At 45.1% G+C, this 22,221-nt stretch overlaps 1 protein-coding gene across 1 annotated transcript in view; it reads right to left on the minus strand.

Annotated features, from left to right (window-relative positions):
* LOC136656124 (actin-related protein 3) overlaps positions 1-989 on the minus strand; it is a 43,219-nt gene extending 42,230 nt beyond the window's left edge. The window contains exon 1 of the mRNA XM_066632981.1: positions 766-989. Coding sequence (XP_066489078.1) covers positions 766-809 — 44 coding nt within the window. The 5' untranslated portion in view covers positions 810-989. The remainder of the gene's footprint in view (positions 1-765) is intronic.
* Positions 990-22,221: the final 21,232 nt, after the last annotated feature.

Consider the following 22,221-nt stretch of genomic DNA (forward strand, 5'->3'; position numbering starts at 1 on the left):
ATGATGGAAAGACAAGGTATCCCCACTTGGGGGACAGGACGGACAAAACCACAGGAATGAGGGGAGAATGAACCAATTATACATATTTAAAAAACGGGAAGGTGAGGGGAGGAAAACTATGTTTTTAGGGTGTAACTCCCCTTCCCTACTCCTCCCACAAAGTCACATTTCCGAAGGTGGATGATGTCTAAAGAAAGACGAGGGAGAGCCTGGTCCAAATCCAACCAGGAAAAAAAAACTGGTAGAGCCCAATCCTAGGCATGCCTACTCAGAAGTAAGTTCCATTGTAGTTAATGGGGTTTACTCCCAGGTAAGTGTGGACAGGGCTGCAGCCTTAGAGCCCAAGCCTATGCATGTCTACTCAGAAGCAAGCCCAATTGCAGTCAATGGGGCTTACTCCCAGGTAAGTGTGGACAGGGCTGCGGCCTTAGAGCCCAAGCCTATGCATGTCTACTCAGAAGCAAGCCCCACTGAGGTCAATGGGGCTTACTCCCAGGTAAGTGTGGACAGGGCTGCGGCCCCGGCCTTCCCCTGCCTAACCCCACAAGTTGAAGGCTACATCTGCGGGGGGCGTGGGGGGTGCGCAGGAAGGAGGCAGAGGCGGCTGAGGCTGGTGGGAGCAGCGGGCGAGCGAAGACCCGGAGCTGAGCCCCCCGCCCACCAGCCACTCCAGCGCCAACTGCAGGGAGGCTGCAGCCTCGCCCTCCGCCCGGGAGCCGCCTGTCAGGCAGCCCCCCCTCCCCGCTCGCCCATTCATCCGCTCACCCGGTGCCACAGTCCACCACGCAGGCCGGGAGCCGCCCTGCCATCCTCCTCGGGTCGAGACGCGCTGAGCGAAGGTGCGACAGGGGCCCGGCTCTCGCTTCTCCTTCCACGACCGGGCGGGGGGGGAGCGAGGCCACCCACTTCCGCAAAGGAGCCACAGCCCGCCAGTCACTCCCGCCCCCTTCCTCGCTCACACACGCACAGCCCCGGCGAGCGAGCGAGCCCAAGATGGCCGCCTCGTCCCTCCCTCTCTCTGTGCGCGGGCGAGGGCGGGACGCAGGAAGAGGGGGGAAAAGCGGCGGGCGGGCGCGCAAACCGAAACATTCGGTGGCGCGCGCTTGTTCAGGAAGCGAGTGGGTGTGAAGAAGCGAAGCGGGCAGTCTGCAAGGCGGCGCTTCATTTCACTCACTCACCCCCCCTCCCGTTTTCTTCTCCAAGCCCCGCCTCCTCGCTCTTACAGCACAGTTGTATACACATTTGCTCTGGAGCAGCTCCCTTTCTTTTGTTGTTGGGTGAAACTTCTTCCCATAATGTTACCCTGCGGAACTGCTTGCCACAGGATGTGGTGATGGCATCTGGGCTGGGTGCCTTTCAAAGGGGATTGGATTGGGCAAATGTCTGGAGGAAATATCCATCACAGGCTAAAGCCTTGATGCCACCTCCTGATTGTAGAAGTGGCATACCTCTGAATGCCAGATGCCAGGGAGGGCACGAGGATGCAGGTCTCCTATTGTCTGTGTGCTCCCTGAGGCATCTGGTGGGCCACTGTCAGATACAGGAGGCTGGACTAGATGGGTTTTTGGCCTGATCAACTGGGCTTTTCTTATGTACTTATGGGCCCAATCCTAACCCCTGAGGTCAGTGCTGTCCAGCACTGACATAAGGGCAATGCAGCTCTGAGGGAAGGGAACAAACATTCCCTTCCTCTGAGGAGGCCTCCGTGAGTGTCACCCAACTGCAGGATGCAGCACAGGGCCCATTGGCACCACTATGCCAATGCTGGAAAGTACCAACATAAGGGATTAAGATTGCGCCCTATGTTCTTATGTTTTTTTAGAATTGGTCTATTTCTGGATGGTCCATCACTTTCCTTCTTCCTACCAAAAGTTGAAATGATGGCATAGAATTTGTGCTTTAGGGCTAAAGGTGTTCGTTTTTAAGTTGTCACAAGGCCCCCTTTTCTTTGCTGCCGCAGAGCTACTTCTCCGTTTAGGAATGCCGCTGCTGATTTCCTCAGACCAGTGGTTCCCAACCTTTAGGAGCCTGTGGACCACTATGAAAAAATTGGAATCCTTGTGTACCACGTGCGGCTGTAGGCAGTGTAGTCTCCACCCTATCTGATGGTCCATCTCTTGAGTACTCACCCACAGACTATCCAAGAGGATGGGGAACAGACCATCCACTGCCACAGCTGACACTCCAGTGACTGTGGCTGCAGGCAGTCCGTTCTCTGCTCTCTCTGGTGGTCTGTCTGTGGAAGATTTCTTGCTTTCTGAGACACTAGAAGTGATCAAAGGTGATTTTATTTTCCCCAAGAGATCTTGTAGATCACTTCTTAGGATCTCGCAAACCACCTGTGGTCCATGGAATTGTCTCTGTCTTGCTTACGCAAACCCACTCAACTTGCTTCAAGTGACTCCACAGTTGTAGGGCCCAATCCTAAACAACGCACCAGCATGCACTGTCGCAATCATGCCACAAGGCATGCCTGTGGCAGTCAGTGCCAGCCCAGCCCAGCAACCAGTGCCAGCCCAGCACTGGAGCAGGCTTGGCCCAAGCCCACACTGGGCCTGTGCCTGTCGTAGGCTGGCTGGATGCCTCCTGGCACTCCATGAGAGCACTGAGCAGTGGAACAGAAAGCCAGGGCAGGGAGGGTGGGGGAAGGAAGCAGGGCAGGAGGGGGCAGGACCAGCGGAGTTCAGCTCCACCAGATCCAAAGTCCTACATCGATAGATTGAATATCTGTCTTCCACTTAGGGAAAACTGACACTTCCCCCCCTATTTAGACAGTGCAGAGTTGAGCAGACCCATTGCGGGGCCATTTTCCTTACTCGGGGGAAGGCCTGAGGAGATGTCAGTAGCCACCCATGGCTGCCTGACGTCAACAGGATGCAGTGGCAGCCATTTTGGTGCCACTGCAGCCCTGGGCGCATCACAGAGGCTGGCACAATAACAGCTCTGCTGGCATAGAAGTCTGCCCACCAATAGATGCACCACGGACACTTAGTGCAACACTGGAAAAAGCTGTGCCAACATAGCTTAGAAGTCACTCAGATGCTAATGCAAAGATCCATTCACAGACCTTTGTATCCTGGTCAATGTTGTATATAATAGTTCTGAGAAGGTGTGTACCCAGCTCACATATATGAAGATCCAACAATGTATCTTCTAATATAGGGATAGCAAACTCATTTCATATAGTGGCCTGAATAGTATTCATGGTGCCTGCTGAGGGCCAGAAGTTACATCATTAAACAGGAAGTGATGTCATTAAGCAGATGATAACCAGAAATAAGCACTTTGCTCTCACATAGAAACACACTAGCTGCAAATGGCAGAAGAGAAAATGTGCATATCTTGTTCATAATTTCATATGAGAGAGCCCAATTATCATGCTGGAAGAGTTCAGTTATAACAGGGGCTGGAGAAATTGCTTTCAGGGGCCACCATCCAGCCCACAGGTCTTGTGTTTGACACTGCTGTTTTGAACACTTTAGTTCTTCAATAACTGGTACAAACTGCAACCGACCAACTTTTATAATGTCTCGGAAGCAGCCATTACAGTCTTCTATGAAGCATTTTGAGAGAATCTAGGCGTTGCCTTGTGCCCAACCCTCAGGTTCCCTGTAGTATTTATCTTTGACTACACTTTATAGTGACAGCTTTATTTACTCAAGGAACCACAGCAAATATATTTGGTTACCACATATAAATAGAAAAATTGCACAAGCTAGAGCTATATAGGTTTACTTTTGTTGACTACTGACTTTTTCTGGGGAGCAAAATGACTGATATTCAAACATGGAAAAGATTTTACCTTTTATACCAAGGGAACCCCCCCCCCCCAGGATAAACAGCAGTCAGATCAGGCCACCTTGAGGATTGGAACCATGGAAGAGATAATTACCCTCCTATCCCCATTTGCCATGGTCTCAGTTCACAAACAATTTTGATCTGGATGCTATTGACTAAAGAAAAACTAAGCCCACCAGGGTTAATAACACATAAGTTTGGCCCTTACTAAAAACGTAACTGTAGTGGTCCAGATAGAGTATCATGTGTACAGACAAGCCTCTGTTTCCAAACAGTAGAAAGGAAAAATCTTTATATAGGTTGGACCATGGTATTTATTTTTTATTTATTTTTCACATTTTTATACCGCCCTTACTCCAAAGAGCTCAGGGCGGTGTACACAGCTGCTCCCCACCTTTTTGCCCTCACAACAACCCTGTGAGGTAGGTGAGGCTGAGAGAAAGTGACTGGCCCAAGGTCACCCAGGAAGCTTTGTGGCTGAGGGGGGATTTGAACCTGGATCTTCCAGGTCTAAGTCCACCTCCCAAACCACTACACCACCCTGGCTCTTGATACCACCTTGGTATCATTGAGGGATCCATTTCTGGACCCCCTCCCAGATAACAAAACCCACAAGTAATGGGGTGGGGTCCAATAGGACCTCCGGACACAACCAAAAGCAACTTCTAGTCAAGCCCAGAGGTATTGGAAAGGCACTTTTTTGTTGGAAAGGTTTGTTTTTGCAAAAATCGGAAGTGCCTTTCTGACCCCTTCTTGGGGCTTTCAGAGGCCCGGAGAGGCAATGCATATCCTTCCCAGGTCTCAGAAAGCATCTTGGATGCTACCAGAAGATGCTTCCAATCATGCCCAGGAAGTCCTGTGTGGGTCATCCAGACAGGGTTCAGAACTCATGGTGGGTCAAATCCATGGGTTCCAAATCTGCAGATAAAGAGGATGCTTTGATGCCAATAAGTACTGTATAATAGCAGAGAAGCCACATGGGTGGGAGTCATCCCATACCTGCATTATCACTTATAGATTCTGAGTGGGCAGAAAATGGCCATCTGTCTTCTGTGAAAGTATGTAGAAACTAGACACTGACAGAAAGAATAGCTACACATTTCTGTTGAATCTATATTTTGGATACGTGGAGGAAAGAAAAGATAACTGGGGCTGCAATCCTAACCAACTTTCCAGCACTAACATAAGGGCAATGCAACTCTGAGGTAAGGGAACGAGCATTGCCTTACCTTGAGGAGGCCTCCAAGAGTACCCATCAACTGCAGGATGCAGCACATGCCCCACTGGCACAGTTATGCCAGTGCTGGAAAGTTGGTTAGGATTGCGCCCTAAGATGGTACCAGGCAAACATCTCTGAAGGCCAAGCTACATGTTAAGTGTTTTACAAGTTTGGCCTCTTTTTTCTTAGTGTATTAAACAGCATGCCACGGGTCCAAAATGTGATGAAACCACATGTGGAGGTAACCACATGTGTGAAAATGTGAAAATAAGTAGGCTTTACTACTGTGCTTTCTGTTCCTTTCTGATCAGAATCACCCCCGTGCCTCCAGCATACCACTTTCCTATTGTAGGGGCAAAGTAGAAAAACTTCTGAACCCTTTGCTGTTTTGCCACTATAGATTATAGTTTTGTGTTTGTTTGTTTGTTTGTGGGCACAATCCTGGAAATGAGTTGGGCTGGCACAAGTCTCTTCTGCCGACCCAGAAGGGTTGAAAACGTGCCGTAAGGCACGTTTGCGCCTCCTCAGGAGGAAGCAATGCCAATGCATGGAGATGCGCCGACACATGGAGACTGAATCCAGCCTCCATAGCAGCTTCGTCACTGAGGCTTGCTGGGCTGACGCAAGCAGCAAAGGTAGGTCAGGGGGAGGCAGAGAGGAGGCGAGAGGGAGGTGTTCCTGGGCAGTGGGAGGGCGGGCGGTGGGCGGTGGCACAAGTCCAAGAAGACCCATAGGGGCCAGCGGCCCTTACCTGGAGGTAAGAGGGAAAGTTTCCCCTTGCCTCTGGCTGAGCCACTTATGGCCACTATCCTGCGCAGAATACAGCGCAAGCCTAACATAAGAACATAAGAACAGCCCCACTGGATCAGGCCATAGGCCCATCTAGTCCAGCTTCCTGTATCTCACAGCGGCCCACCAAATGCCCCAGGGAGCACACCAGATAACAAGAGACCTCATCCTGGTGCCCTCCCCTACATCTGGCATTCTGACTTAACCCATTTCTAAAATCAGGAGGTTGCGCATACACATCATGGCTTGTACCCCATAATGGATTTTTCCTCCAGAAACTCGTCCAATCCCCTTTTAAAGGCGTCTAGGCTAGACGCCAGCACCACATCCTGTGGCAAGGAGTTCCACAGACCGACCACACGCTGAGTAAAGAAATATTTTCTTTTGTCTGTCCTAACCCGCCCAACACTCAATTTTAGTGGATGTCCCCTGATTCTGGTATTATGTGAGTGTAAAGAGCATCTCCCTATCCACTCTGTCCATTCCCTGCATAATTTTGTATGTCTCAATCATGTCCCCCCTCAGGCATCTCTTTTCTAGGCTGAAGAGGCCCAAACGCCGTAGCCTTTCCTCGTAAGGAAAGTGCCCCAGCCCCGTAATCATCTTAGTCGCTCTTTTGCACCTTCTCCAGTTCCACTATGTCTTTTTTGAGATGCGGCGACCAGAACTGGACACAATACTCCAGGTGTGGCCTTACCATAGATTTGTACAACGGCATTATAATATTAGCCGTTTTGTTCTCAATACCCTTCCTAATGATCCCAAGCATAGAATTGGCCTTATTCACTGCCGCCGCACATTGGGTCGACACTTTCATCGACCTGTCCACCACCACCCCAAGATCTCTCTCCTGATCTGTCCCAGACAGCTCAGAACCCATCAGCCTATATCTAAAGTTTTGATTTTTTGCCCCAATGTGCATGACTTTACACTTACTGACATTGAAGCGCATCTGCCATTTTGCTGCCCATTCTGCCAGTCTGGAGAGATCCTTCTGGAGCTCCTCACAATCACTTCTGGTCTTCACCACTCAGAAAAGTTTGGTGTCGTCTGCAAACTTAGCCTCTTGGCTTGCAAGCCTCTTGGCTTGCCTGTTCCAGCACAAGATAGGATTGCGCCCTGTATTTAATACACAAGCCAGAAAAAAGGCTAAAGCATACATTACACATAATATGTGGCTTGGCCTCAAGAGTTCTCTAATTTGTTCTTTAATGGCACTTCATTATGTTCACAACACCAGATGTTCTCTCTAGTAACCACCTGCATAGACTTTGAAGATGGGTAACTCAGAGAAGAGCCATTAAAGAGGATCTCAGCTGGTAGGCAGGTTTGTGCAGAGGAGGCAGATCGTTACGTACCTATGTGGCAGACTACTGAAGGCATTTAAATGTTAAAATCAGTATTTTGAATTTATTCTGGAAGCAAACTGGCAGCCAGTGGTAATCTCACAACCTGCTGTTTATCCTCCACTGCTACATGGATGGAGGACAGTGTGAACATACTAGTGCCCTAAGAAGTGGTTGTCTATATTCCTGGCATTGATATGTAACTGGTCCAACAAGAAGCTGACGGAACATACCAAGATCCAGGTCTACAGAGCTTGCGTCCTGAGTACACTTCTGTACTGCAGCGAGTCATGGACTCTTCGCTCACAACAGGAGAGGAAACTGAACGCTTTCCACATGCGCTGCCTCCAACGCATTCTCGGCATCACCTGGCAGGACAAAGTTCCAAACACAGTCTTGGAATGTGCTGGAATCCCTAGCATGTATGCACTGCTGGAACAGAGACGCCTGCGTTGGCTCGGTCATGTCGTGAGAATGGATGATGGCCGGATCCCAAAGGATCTCCTCTATGGAGAACTCGTGCAAGGAAAGCACCCTACAGGTAGACCACAGCTGCGATACAAGGACATCTGCAAGAGGGATCTGAAGGCCTTAGGAGTGGACCTCAACAAATGGGAAACCCTGGCCTCTGAGCAGCCCGCTTGGAGGCAGGCTGTGCAGCGTGGCCTTTCCCAATTTGAAGAGACACTTGGCCAACAGTCTGAGGCAAAGAGGCAAAGAAGGCAGGCCCTTAGCCAGGGAGCCAGACCAGGGACAGACTGCACTTGCTCCCAGTGTGGAAGGGATTGTCACTCCCAAATTGGCCTTTTCAGCCACACTAGATGCTGTTCCAGAACCACCATTCAGAGCGCGATACCATAGTCTTTCGAGACTGAATGTTGCCAACAACAGTATTCCCTTATTTGCTACCTTTGCATGCTGCTCTTCCAAGGAGCAAGTAGTTTTTTTGATGTCATAAGGACCTTGTGAAGTAAGTAGGTTTCATTCTGATGGGCTGCATCTGACACACTGGGATGCACCTGTAATCTCTTGTCCTTCAATGGAAATTTTGTGGTAGTGTCTTGTAGTTGTGGCACAGGGAATATAATTAACATGAAATGAGTAAAGATCACTAATCCTGAGGGCTTGAAATGTAATCTTTACCCTGAGACAACTCTGTGTTTCTTTTGTGTGGGAAGAAGGGCATAACCTTGTCACTAATTAATATAACTATTCTAAAGTACATAATGTAAGGCCGGTAAGCTCTTATGAACATGGTATATAACTTACTATACTGGACACTCAATAGAGGCTGAAGATGGAGACCACAAAAGGCTCACCAAGAATGTCCATTTTCAAAGTGTTAGGTGTTTTTATTTATGTTTTAAAGGGGAAAATATGCTTTAAAATTCATCCATCTGAGGAACATTTCTAAAACACAGTAAATCATAAATGATATCAACTATAATCATCCTTTGAGCCAAGTATGACATTTCACCCTGGCTGCATAAAAGAAATGCTATAAATCTTTTCCTCCCACAGGAGTCTCTTTGGAATTATTCCGAAATGAAGTCTTTTTCCTTTTATACTGCCACCCTACAATTGCTGGTAGCAAACACATTCCCATTATTGGATAAAGTGATATGCTTGCTTTCTTCCTTTACAGCAGCAGAGGCATTTCCTTCCTCAGGTTATCAGAAAACAAATAAGCACTGCTTTCTGTACTCCCTAGGAGCAATACACGAGTCTGCTTGCATCAAGTATACATGGTTATGAACAGAAGCACCTGCTGTGGACTTGGCACTGGAAATACCAATATGAGGCATGGGAGCCTTTTCAGATGCAGTTGTGGAGGGCTTTCAAGTTAGGGGCTATTAAGCTTTAAAATATCTAAATCCATTATCTTGGATATATTTAAGGTTACAGTGAGGTGGGAACTGGTCTATTTTTAAGAAAATTTGCTGTGACATACCCTATATTTTAATAACTGTAGCAGTGTTATCTAAACAGGACAGACCTGCCTTTTCTAAGCAAAGTGATTCATCATGCTTTTGATATGCATGCCTGGTATATAGCTTTGGGGCACCCCATCATGAAGCCAGCTGAACCACTTGCTAGAGGGGGATGCCCATGCTTGCCAGCTCCAACCTGCTAGCCGTATCTGACTACCCCATCCTCCTTTCACACACCCTGTTGTATGAATGTGTGTTGAATGTTAGAGAAGAGGATATGGGCGAGGGGAACTTTATGTCTTCATGCTTCAGCTTCACCACCACCATCACTGTAGTTTTCTATGAACATTCTGAAGAAAGTGCTTATGAAAAAGGTTGGGGCCAGAGATCTGCCACCATTTTCTTCCCTAGCCACAAAGTGGCTAGGTGAAGTGGCTCTTGGGAAGATTCTCCCCACTGGACACTTTACAAAATGTGGGGGCTGAAGTGGACGGTGAAGTGTACAATGTTGAGGGACTGAGGTGCATGCTGGCATTAGTTTTAGAGCTCACACCATTTTTTTTTTTAAAGGGGGCATTCTTTGTAGTGAAGCAGCAGTGGCATGCTTTTACATTTTTTTGTTTATTTATTTAACTTTTGCTAAACTTTAAAGCTGGTGCTGGCAGCAGATGCCTTTTCCAGCACTTGCCATTTTTCACCACAGTGCCCCAGCATCATGGAACATAGGGGAGGAGGAACCACATTTTTTTTCACCACAGCAACCTGGACTACTTCACTGCTGTCTGAGGTACTGTGATGAAAAAATGGTGGCAATGAAAAGAATTTCTGCTTTGTTCTAAGTATATATATTTTTTTAAAGCCTTCCATGGGTGCCATGTTTCAAGATACACCCCGTCAACAAAAATTACAGGTCTGAGGCTGCAATCCTAACCTCCCAAGAGTAAGTCCCATTGAACACAATAGGACTTACTTCTGAGTAGACCTGCTTAGGATTGTGCCCAGAACAACATAAATGGTGTCAGCTCATTGCTTCATTCAGACTTCCATTTGGTTTTGTAAGTGTTCATTTTGGAAAAAAGAAAAGAAATCAAATGGTCCAAATTTGCTTCATTTTTCTCATTCATTCAAAAACAAATGCACATTCCTATTAATGACGCACTAGGTAGTGAAGTGAACAGCAAAGATAATATGGGTAGAACATTAAATGCAAGTGGTATTTGTTTAACGCAGGTGTCATTGTCCTCTTAAATATGTTTTGAAAAAGAGTAAAACAATGGTCATGAAAACAGAAAGTGAGGGAGTCAAATAAATAAAGATACTGAACAGGCAGGACAGTTCTACTTTCAGAGTTTCATGATACAAAATGAGGTGACCTTAATAATGACATTCACCGGAGTCTGGGGATGTAAAACATCTGGGCTGGCAGAAGTAATCACAAAGCTTTAAACGCTGGCTTATAACACATAGTTTGTTATACTGAATAAATTGTCCCATTGGAAGTGAGACTTATTGAATGACAATGACAATGAAAGAAAGATTGTAAGTTGTGTAGAATACCAGAGTCATAGATGAATATTGGAAAGCTAACCACATGCTATTAGGTTATTATACAGATAACATTTATACAGTTGGAACCTTTGTATCATATAAATATATATAAATGCCAAGAATATCTTCAGTTGAGACCACAGAGACCACTGGCATTGTTTGATGCATTCCATAAACCTTTATTGGCATTAAACAATAATTAAATAGCAAACAATAAATAAATAGCAATTGTTTGATGCTATTCTCCTTACCCCCCACCCCCTGTGCCCCACTGTTTTCTCAGTGGCCCAACACATATGAAGAAGTCATGGGGCTGGGGGGAGGGATGTTTTAACAATAAAGAAGGCTATGTTTACATAAGGCAATGGAAGCACATGTCAGCCTTTCGTACACTATTTGTACTAAACATTCCAGCAACTTAGCCAAAATTCTGCATTTTACACAAATATGAGGGCAACTGACCTGGGCACAAAATTGTTCTGGACAAACTTTTTTTCTTTCCTGTGTTGGTTTGCAATCTTAAATGTATGGAGACTATAGCTGGCTAATTTACTGTTTTAAAAAATGATTGTGGTATTCCTTACTCACTCCTTTCTTAACCAATCAACCAAGAGGAATTTTTTTAAAATTTCTGCTAACAATTCCACAATGCTGGTTGTGAAATACTGAGCAATAACTTCAGCTTGCAGCACACTGCTGCAGAAATAAAAAAAAGAACATCACAACCCACTTTGCATGTGCCCTGTGTACAAGCAGTCAGTATCCAACAGGCACGTTATTCCTGTAAGAAGTATTGGAAATTCAGTTGCAAGGCTTTTGGTCTGCTGAAGGAAAACCACAACAGCCCTTTCTGAGTTCCAATATTTTTGTGGGGAGAAAACTATCTAAACATTTCTGATCTTTATATGTAATTTCCCTCTCTGTGATCAGAAAATTCTGTATTTTCAGCAACATATTGGCCTGGTCATATATAATGCTAAAAATGTGTTGCAGAACTCCCCTATTTTCACTGTTTGGGCCCAGATTAATGCCAGTAGAGCATGAAACCCAGACATGGTTACAAAGTCATTTTTCCTTTTCCTCCTTCCTGCTTCCTCCTCCTTAATAAAGCCACATGGAACACAGAATTCTCCAAAGGTGACTGCAGCTTATGCAGATTCCATCTGTCCCCAACATGCATGGCATGAAACTGGAATGGCCTGCCATCACATTTTAATACGTATGCTTGGACAAACAAAGGACCTTGGCCCCAGGTTTACTCTGCCAATCTGAGACCTGATTTTGCCACATACTTGTCTTTGTTCGAGTGGCTGCAGCAACTTTTGAATTTTTACAATGAACATTTGCCAGTTCTCCAAGCTACATACAGTATCTTTCTCCTAACTCAACCAACAAGTTCTTCTGCCAGATTCCCACTCCAAGCCTCACTTAGGGAACTTACGCCCACTCTAAGCTAATTAGCTCCCCTTTCTTTCCCCAACAATGGCCCCAGTTCTCTACAGCAGTACTGCTAGACTCCACCACCAGGATAGCTTGCCTGTTTAAACTGCAGGGATCCAGTTCCTAAGGCAGCAGCCCTTCCAGGTATAGCAGTAGTCCTTAGCTCTCCAGCTCTCCACAGCCTGTTCAGGTAGTCCATTAGTCACAAAGTCAGTCAAAGTATCAAAGTCAATAAGCCAAGTCACAGGTCAGATTCCAAATTCAATAAGCCAAGTTAGTCAATCTCCTCTCCAACCTGCACTCCTTCTCCAACCCACACACCCTTCCTGCCTCAGGTGCTCTTATATCCCTGAGGGCCCTATTGCCTTCAAGTGGCTGCAGCTGTGCAGCACACTCTGCTGGATGCCCAGGCCTTACCCTTAAAGGGGTCACTGCTGACACCACATCTACCTCCTCGCCAGATCTTCCACAATTCCAATACACAAGTGGATAGAACTAATCAGGAGCTTGGAAGGTTCTTGAAACAGGTAGACTGGTGAGCCTAAAATGCAATACTTTGAAGAGGTGAAAGGACCCTTTGAGCCAATCAGGGCTCATGCCCTACACTCACTTTCAAACAGACTATACATGTAGTAATTTGGAAGCTCCATTTTGAATTATTGCTTCTTGGATGTAAGTGGTTCCCCCTGTACTTATGTGAGTGAGGTGTTACTTGGTGTGCTATAAGACATATGTAAGATGTGCACATGGGGGGAAATGACAACATGTACAAGGACTGAGTACAGCAGCTCATGGCACAACTCAGTAGACTGAAATAAGATAAGGAAAAAGGCAAAGATATAGGTGCAATAGGATAAGGTTTATTATATGCAATACAAATGCACACACAAAACACACCTAAACCTTAAACCTGAGTCACTGATAGTTCTGTTTAGAGAAACCATGCATTGGAGGTCTGAGACTGACTTCTTGCCCTCCCTGAGACCAATGAGTCCTGGATTCCAAAACATACTTGCAACACTTGCACCAAACCAAAGGAGGAAGGATAGAAACACTAAGCATGTCATCACTTTGACTGCATTAGACACATTGAAGATACTGGTGTTTGGGGGCCAGTGGTCAAGAGCTCCAAAAGTCAAAGTTACTTGCCATATCTGCTGGAATGAGGCTTGCGCTGTTGCAGGAAACATGGGGCTAGTTCTCCAAAACACAGTGATCTCCTGCTTCAAAAGTGCATAAAAAGGCAGCTGGATGTGATAAGCAAATCCAGGAAAGGCTAGGTAGTCACTTCAGACAGGATCTGAGCAGGAAGCAAGGCAAGGGAGACGATATTGCTCTCCAAGGGTAAGTCTTGAAAGATGGCTCAATGGCCACTTGAGCTGTGGCAGAGGGGGAAGGGACAAGGAAGAAGAGGAAAGGCTAGAAAAAGAGAGGGGCCTGATACCTCTCCTAGGTGCCAGCTGGCAGAGCAATTCTTGGGTAGTGAAGGGAATGAGCGTGCTTGACACAGCACCAGTGGGTAAGAGAGAAGTGCTAACCACAAGCAGTAAAACAACTAAGGGTCTGTGACCCAGCTTTTAATATACAAAATCTTCATAGAACTACGTAGAGGCTATTGTGGGTGAACTCATCTTGGACAATTACCTTGTTTCTTGATGGCCCTTGATGTACTGTTGACTGTATCTTCTATTGTGCAATGCCCTAAGGAGGGTGCAGTAGGAACCTACTGATTAAAGTAACACATGCTTGAGTGCCATGTGGCAAGGGTTTGCATGCTCCTCCCTTCCCCTCACTCACTAGCAAAAGGAGAAGACTAAACACTTCTGCTTTCAGTTTAATAATGAACTGCAACTTCCTTTTACATATAAACTTGGGAAACTCTTGTTTGTCAACTACTAAGTACTGTTATCAACAAAGCAGGTTGTCACACCAAGATCAAATCATGGTTTGATATCCTGGTTTGCTTAGAATCACAATCCTACCTACACTTACCTGACAGTAAGCCCCATTGAACACATCGGGTCCTACTTTTGAGAAAACACATATAGGCAACTCTCATTTGTTAAACCACAGTTCCCCAACTTCATGCATAATGCATTGTGTTATACAACGAACACAAAAGCATTCATTCTCCTCATGCATGTGAGAGGTGTACTTGCACAATGAAATGCATAGGCAAACAGTATTGTCTTAACCAATTCCCAGAATAATGGTTAGGTACACACTCTATAACTACAGGATAGCCCAGGGGCCTTTGCATTGTGCATTCTGAGCAATGGTGATGCCTCTGTAAGCCTTGCAGCTGCTTCTTTCCACACTCCAGAACTCAGTGATGACTGTGATGTCATCAATGGGTGCTCTGCAGCTGCACCTGTGTGGCCACTGGTAAAGCTCCATGCACTCCCTGGAGGGAGTTACAAGGAACACAGCTTCCCTGAAGCTCCTCCCTGTACTGCAGGCCACATCAGGGAATCCCAGTACATCCTTCCTTTATCTCTTGGAGTGGTATCAATTACCATATATTGACACAGATAAAAGGTAGGTGGGAGGAGGAATTGGTGTACAATGGGGATTTCCACTCCAAGTGACATCAAGTGATGGATGCATGCACTGTAGTGGCTTAATTTTGCAAGGTACGCTTAGCTTCTTGTATGGCACACTCTTTGGCAATCACTGGTCCATTACACTAGGTCCCTGAGTTATGGACACCCGGCTTATGGAATAACAAGTTACAGACAGCTGCATTGGCATTTTTGATAGGAACAGCATCTGTTTTGGTGCTTTTACTAGGTGCTAGGCAGCTCCAGCTATGGACAAGGAGTGATGTCACCTCACCCTTTAGGGTTAGGATTAGAAAGGAGGAACCTTGGGTGTGTCCCAGTGCAGAGCAGGGTGCAAAAAAGGTAGACACAACAGAGTCCTTAGAAGTAGCTGATGTATATTAGAGCAAGGAGTTTCACATACAGAGTAGTCAAAATACAGTCCAGGTCATACACAAAGAGTACAGCAGTCCAGATTTACCTTATCCAAATCAGTATCCACAAATCACAGTCAGTTAGTCCAAGGTCTTTCACAACGCACACAGTTATCAGTTCATCAAAGTCTCGCAGCAGTATCTTAGTTTAACACCTACTGCACTGGTGGAGCTGCAGACTGAGGTTCAAGTGCTCTGAGCATCCAATCAGATTCTGCCCTGTTAACTAGGGTGTGGCAGGCTCAGGTGCAGAGTAATTCTGCTGACTCATTGGGACTCAGCTGTTACCAAAAGGGCTGTTTTGGTTTAGGGGACTTAGTACACTACCCTTTTTGGAACTTCAGGATCGCAGGCTAGATAACAAGATGGCGTAATGCAGAGAAATTCCCTTTTTAGCTTAAAGAGGAGACTGAGAGAAAGATAACTTTTAATACAAGATTAGATTTTTATTACACAAGCACAGAGGAAAACATAATGCACATTTCTTGGTTCTAGTACTTGAAAAGTATACCTAGCTTTATGGTGGTTGCATGTGATGTATTTGGTGCATCCGAGGAAATAGGAAAAGGGAAATTTGTAGGGAAGGATTTTAGGGGTCCCTGATCTGCTAAATCCTAGCTGCTAACTAAAGATGGGAAGAGAAGGGGAAAAATAAGGAGGGGAAAGAAGGGAAAGAGTTCAGGCGCCAGATAGTTAGAGAGAAAACACATGACCGGAGCCCTCTCTTAAAAGGGTTTTTGCTGTGACCGAAATGGGCTGGGCGCTGAGCTGGGGGAAAGCTACCGCCCACCAGGGTGTTTGAGCTGGGGAAAGCTGCCACCCACCAGGGTGTTTGGGGTCCAGATGTCCCTTATCAGCAAAATTCAATGTGTCTGATGGCTGGCTTCCTACCTGGGGGACCTTACACAATAACCAGTAAATACAACAGCTCAGGAAGGCAATTCAACTTTGCATAGAGTACTTAAGCAGTGATCGAGTTGAGACAATACAAAGAATAGGCGATCTTCCTCCGGAGGTGCATGCCGACTTTTTTGCATACACAGTGATTGGATCAGGAGACACTTTTGCATATATCTCTTAAAACAATACAATGCATACAGTGACCTACAGGGAAGTGGGGGTTGTGTAATCCATGTGCTTGTGGCTTGACTAGTGTTTTTGGAAATTGGGCCTGTGAGAAGTTTGGCCTATAACCAGATAAAAAATCACAACTTAAAAGGAAAAAGGGGATTTTTACATAACACAGCTGCCTGCAACTTTCCATAAACCAACAGGTTAGCTTTGTCTCTGGCTGAACATGGGCAGAGAGCTAACACACAGTGCTCCTAAAATGGCCACCGATGGAGCACGCAGCACTCTGCTGACAGCCATTTTGCAATATTGGAAGCTTCTTCCATTGTTGCAAAGCCCTTTGTAGAAAAAAACCCAGTCCTGCATAGGACTGGGCTCTTACGGAGCTCTTATAAATGTCATGTACTTAAGAAATCTGTGTGACATTCATTTCTTGAATGCTGGATGAGCAATACATTTCTTTTTCTAACAAATTAGAAGAAAGGAATGATTCAGAACACATTTAACTGCATATTAGGCATAAGATCATCATGTGAGATTGTGAGGTAGAAAGCAACAGGAACTAAAAATGCAATCTGAGCCCATATTGTCCTTAAATTTTAGAATAGCCTTTTAAAACCAAGACCTCATTATTATCACTTTGGCCAATTTCCTGCAGATGCTTTAAGAACCACATCATAAACAGGAGATGAAAGATTGGCTCTACAGCTTGAATTGCATCTCAAATAGAAATTATTTTCAAATGTCACTCAACCAGCCAGCATTTCTGCTGGCTGCAGCTGAGTGACTGGAAAAACCTTCAGTATCAATATCTGTAAAAATCAGAGAGCAGCAAATGTTGGATTCTCTATCTGATTTGAAAGCTCCATGCCATTCACTCTTATCACCTCCAACCTTTAATCCCTATTTTTTGACCAAAAGATCAAGAATAGGGGTATCCAAACCTTTTGGCAGGAGGGCAACATCAGCTCTCTGACACTGTGTTGGGGGCTGGGGAAAAAAGAATTAATTTACATTTAAAAATTTGAATTTACATACATTAATATATTAGAGATGGAACTTATATGAATGAATGGAGGTCTCCTGATAGCTCAAGGTTCACAGATGTGAAACAGCAAGCAGTGGAGGGAACCCTCGGCCCACAGCTCATATGAGAAGTTGAACAGTTGGCCCTTGTGCTGAAAGTGGTCATATCGGACCAGCAAGTCATTGGTGGGCCAGAGGCTCATTAGAGACTAGGGGCTCCCTGTGGGTTGGATTGGGGGTCCATGAGGGCTGCAAATGGCCCCCAGGCCAGGATTGGACACCCTGATCAAGAACATGAATCTTACTATTTAAAGTCATCCAGATCCCATTACTAAACTTGTTAAAAGCAAGCTGGGTTATTACTTCACAATTATCACAGTAAGGTTGCAATCCTAACCACACTTTCCTGAGAGTAAGCCCCACTGAACAAAATAGGACTTACTTCTGAGTAGACCAGGTTAGGATTGTGCCCTAAGAGGAATAAGGGCGTGAAGGGAGAACAGCAGCAACTATTTATACAGCAAGCCAGAAAAAAAAAATGCAGAAAGTTTATTTACACTGAATTCAGCTTGGTGCACTTCTCCTGCCACAGCATAGATACATGTATGTTGAGATGCTGTCCCAGATACTTGTCCCCAGTCAAGAAAATTGAGAAAAGAAAAACACAGGAATACCTTTCCCTCATTTCTATGCACTCCTTTTGCACTAAGCTCCTTCTACTTCTAGATCCTCCGTGTTGGTGGGTCATTCCTGACATGCTATGTGTGTGGACATTCCAGAACAATGTAGCAATCTAGCCAATGGTTGAGGGGGTGCTTTTTTCAAGGAAATAAGCCAGAACACTGCCTACAAGTTCAAACTCTTCTCTGAGAGTTGACAGGTCGATGTGTCATAGCTAGCCTGCATTTTCATGATTTTCCTAAGTGTAGAAGCTGCTGTGCCTAGTGCACTGCCTTCTGCTATATCATCTACTCACCCATTTGTTCCTGCTTAGTGCTATCCATGGTGGAGCATTACAACTGCATCAGCACTAACCACTGTTAACCATGATTAACTTTGACACCTAGGTTACCAGCTCATTTACAATTAGTTACAGGCTAGTACTAGCGCAGTTGCAATACTAAACCATAGTTCCTTGGAAACAAGGAGAAAATTCTGGAGCTGTAGGGAGCTGGGTGGGAAACAAACTAAGCAAAATTAGGAGATTTCTATATTACATTGCCACTGAGCCTGCACCAAAACAACAAAGTAAATATGTTGTCTAGGAGGGGGGGGGGGAGCAAATAGGCAAATATAGATAAGACAAAGTCATGTCAGGGAGAACATGTCCAGTCACTTTTGGGAGATCTGGGAGGCAAGGGGCAGATCATCAGGACCAGGGAGAAAAAGAGAGATTAGTCAGGTCTCGGCCTCAGTGGTCAGCATGTTATAATCAATAATATAATCCTTCGTATCAGTAAGATGAAGGAAAAGGAACTGAGCCCTTTTCAAATTAAGGAGGAAGCTGGTCTAACAACCTCTGAAATCAGAGAAATATGAAAGTTTAGTATTAAAAAGTAAAACTAAAATGAAATATTGTGTGGACAGGATTTTTGTGGACAGCTTTGCAATCCATTATTTTTTTTATTTACATTAGCAATGGCTGTTCATGAATGATTTACAGGGGCTGCCACCAACCTTATATTCTGGTGTTTTAATTAAATCCTTAACTTTGCTCTTTACTTTCTTTTGTTTGTTACCCCATTAGCAACTTCCTTAGGTTGCAGTCCTATGCACACTTACATGAGATAGGTCCCATTGAACGCAATGGAGCTTCTGAGTAGACATGCATCAGAATGGGCTGTCAATGTCACTTAGTTGTCTGTGTTAGTGTGTGTGAAGGCTGAACCATGCCAGAACCATCTGCTGAGTCATTCATGCTTGCCTTTCCAAATCAAGGAAACCTTGCCACATCAGCAGGCAGCTCTTCTATCAACATATTCAAAGCTACAAAAACTGAATTGAAAATCATTCCCACTATTTTGTGTCTCACAAATATGATGGGATACAATACAATCATTTAACAAATATTCCATATTTGCAAAAAATGCCAAACAATATAATTTACTAAACATGTTGTTGGATCCCAGTATTCCTGAATAACATGTCTAGTTCAGTAATTCCCAAACTAGGTTTCAAGCACACTGTTGTACTACAAGACAACTACTAGTGTGTCACAAGAAAGTTACTAAGGCCCAAATCCTAACCCACTTTCCAGCACAGGCATAGCTGTGCCAATAGGACGTGCTGAATCCTGCAGTCGGGTGGCAATCACGGCAGCCTCCTCAAAATAAGGGAATGTTTGTTCTCTTACCTCGGAGCTGCATTGCCCTTAAGTCGGTGCTGGAAAGTGGGTTCAGACTGTGCCCTAAGTAGCTGAAAGTTCCTGTGAGCCACAGTATCATTTACAGAAAAGAATGCTCACTGTGTCCCTGTAAAATTCACTGTTCTAGTTTTGTTTCCTTCCAATCAAGCTCCACTCAAGATGAATGATTCTGCGATATCTCTGCACTGAGCAGTGGCGTCACTAGGATTCGAGTCATCTGGTGCGGGAGGCCTGCACGTCACCCCATGTAGTGGGCGGGACAACGCTCCAGGTGGGCATGGTGATGTACCATTGCCTCGCCCCCACTGGATTTTTGGCTGTACCTTTTGTTAGAATACAGATATTTCAATGTGGTTTGTTTCATTGCATTCTGCATGAAATTACACATTGATTGATATATAACATGACTTATTATATATAACATGACTTATTGATATATAACATGTCTTATTTCTCCAAACTCTGATTTTAGTGATTTTGAAAACTTGTAGAGTCTCACACACACACACCCCATGTCAACTTACTAAAACCTTATTGCAGCACTTCTCAAACTTTTAGCACTGGGACCCACTTTTTAGAATGACAATCTATCCAGGACCCTTTGGAAGTGATGTCATGGCCAGAAGTGACATCATCAAGCAAATTAAAATAAATAATTATAAATGATTAAATTAAAATAAAATAATTAAATAAGGGGGAACCAGTCCTGTTCCACCAAGTGAATCTACTCTGAAGTAAGTCCCATAGTGGTCAATGGGGCTTACTCTCAGGAAAGTGTGGGTAGGATTGCAGCCTGTGAGCCCAAGCCTATGCATGTCTACTCTGAAGTCCCATAGTGGTCAATGGGGTTTACTCTGTAGTCTGCCTGCAATAACAACCCCCCCAAAAGAATCAGTGAGATTTCCAGCCCTCCCCAGTGCTCAGTTTAAAGTTCTTCTATTTCAGGCACATCAAGATAAAGACCCACCTGGCTTTGCAAGTGCAAAATAGAAAACATGCCCCTTACCGGTTCAAGCCACTTTTTTGTCCTTTTTAGTGGGGGGGGGGGGGAGGCTGCATCTGGACATTTGGCATAGGGCTCCATAGACTTGCAGCTGGGAGGGGGGAGCTCCTTCTCCGTGTTTTTAGGGGCTGCTTTCATTGGATCAGGACCATTCTGACCTCTTTGGAGTCCTCTCAGCCTGCCTTGACTAAGGCAAGTCCGCCTACTTGCGAGTAAACGCAACCACATGGCTTCGTTTCGGGCTCAGAGTCGCAGCTGGGAGGGGGGAGCTTCTTGGGTGTTTTTGGGGGACTGCATTCATTGGATCGGGACCATTTTGGTGTCTTTGGATTCGTCTCAGTCTGCTCTTTCTGACGGACTGTGGCAAGTACATCTATTCGTGAGTAAACACGTGATACGGCTCACTTTCACTTTTCATAGGGCTCCATGCATTTTTCCTTACGGTTTTTTGGCCACAACGTTTGAACGAAAGGAGCACTTTCAATTCTGTTTTTTGCATTGCACTCCGCTGGGAATTCCACATCCAACGGTGTATGGCATGACAGGGTAACGCCTTACGCCGCAAAGTTGGTGCATCCTCCCCCAGGGCGCGTTGTGTGTCCCCCAGCGCGTCACCCGGTGCGGCCCGCACCCCACTAGCAACGCCAGTGGCACTTAGTGCAATTCGATCAATAATTTACTCCTGATGTAAGAGGCTGGTTATTGGATCTCTGCACATTTCTGTTCTGGTTCCCTCTTTCTAATCAGGAAGCAAATCCTGAACCAAGTTGCAAGCAAACTTTTGGCTCTTCTGAAGGCAGATCACTCTAACTTTTTTCCAGTCTTATTAAGTACAAGGATGACATATGTGTCCAATTTTAATTCAGGAGGGAAAAAATGCATCAGCTGTTGGAGGTTTGGGAAACACTGATCTAGTGAATAGATCTGGTGGTTGTGAGTCATAGATTTTTAGACACTGTGCCTGACTTTGCTCTTTACTTGGTTGGGCTGACATAAATACAAATCTTCAGCAGCTCAATCTGACCTTCTTGGGGGGGGGGGGGACTTCAGCAGTGTGTCAAACTCTAATTTTAAGTACTGTTTCAATAAGACCCATGCAATTTGTTTACTGTCAACTTATCTTACATAGTTTTAAAATCTAGACATTTCTCAAAATTGTTTTTTGGCTGGAATTTTCAAACACACAATCCAGAGTTGATCAGCTAGAATCAATGATATGGGCTGTGTGGGAGTTCCCGTGGACACTGCATGTCTTACTGGGAATTGCTGTATCAGCATTACTGGGAGAGCTGCACCAGTGTGGTGTTCCCTGTATGGGCTTTGAATATGGTGAGCATTGCACCAGAATCCCTGCAAGGTCACCAGTGTGCAAAGAAGATTGGGCCGTAACTTTACTGAAGAGCCTTTGGAAAGGAACTTTGTCAAAAGTTTTGAAAGTCCAAATAAACAATGTCAGTTGGACAGCTTCTACCCACATGTCCACTGACACTCGAATAACTCTAAAAGGCAGGGCTTTCATGGAAACCATGCTGATTCTCCTTCAGCAAGGCTTATTCTTCTGTGTAATTACTAATTTTATATTTAGTTATGTTTTCCACCAGTTTAGCCAGAACAGACATTAAACTGATGGAAAATATTATATTTTTTACTTTACTTTTAAATTACACGGGCCTACAAAATTGAGGGTCAGAAAAGTTTTTCCCAAACTTTA

This window comes from Tiliqua scincoides, chromosome 1 (assembly GCF_035046505.1).
Source record: "Tiliqua scincoides isolate rTilSci1 chromosome 1, rTilSci1.hap2, whole genome shotgun sequence".
Taxonomy (NCBI): domain Eukaryota; kingdom Metazoa; phylum Chordata; class Lepidosauria; order Squamata; family Scincidae; genus Tiliqua; species Tiliqua scincoides.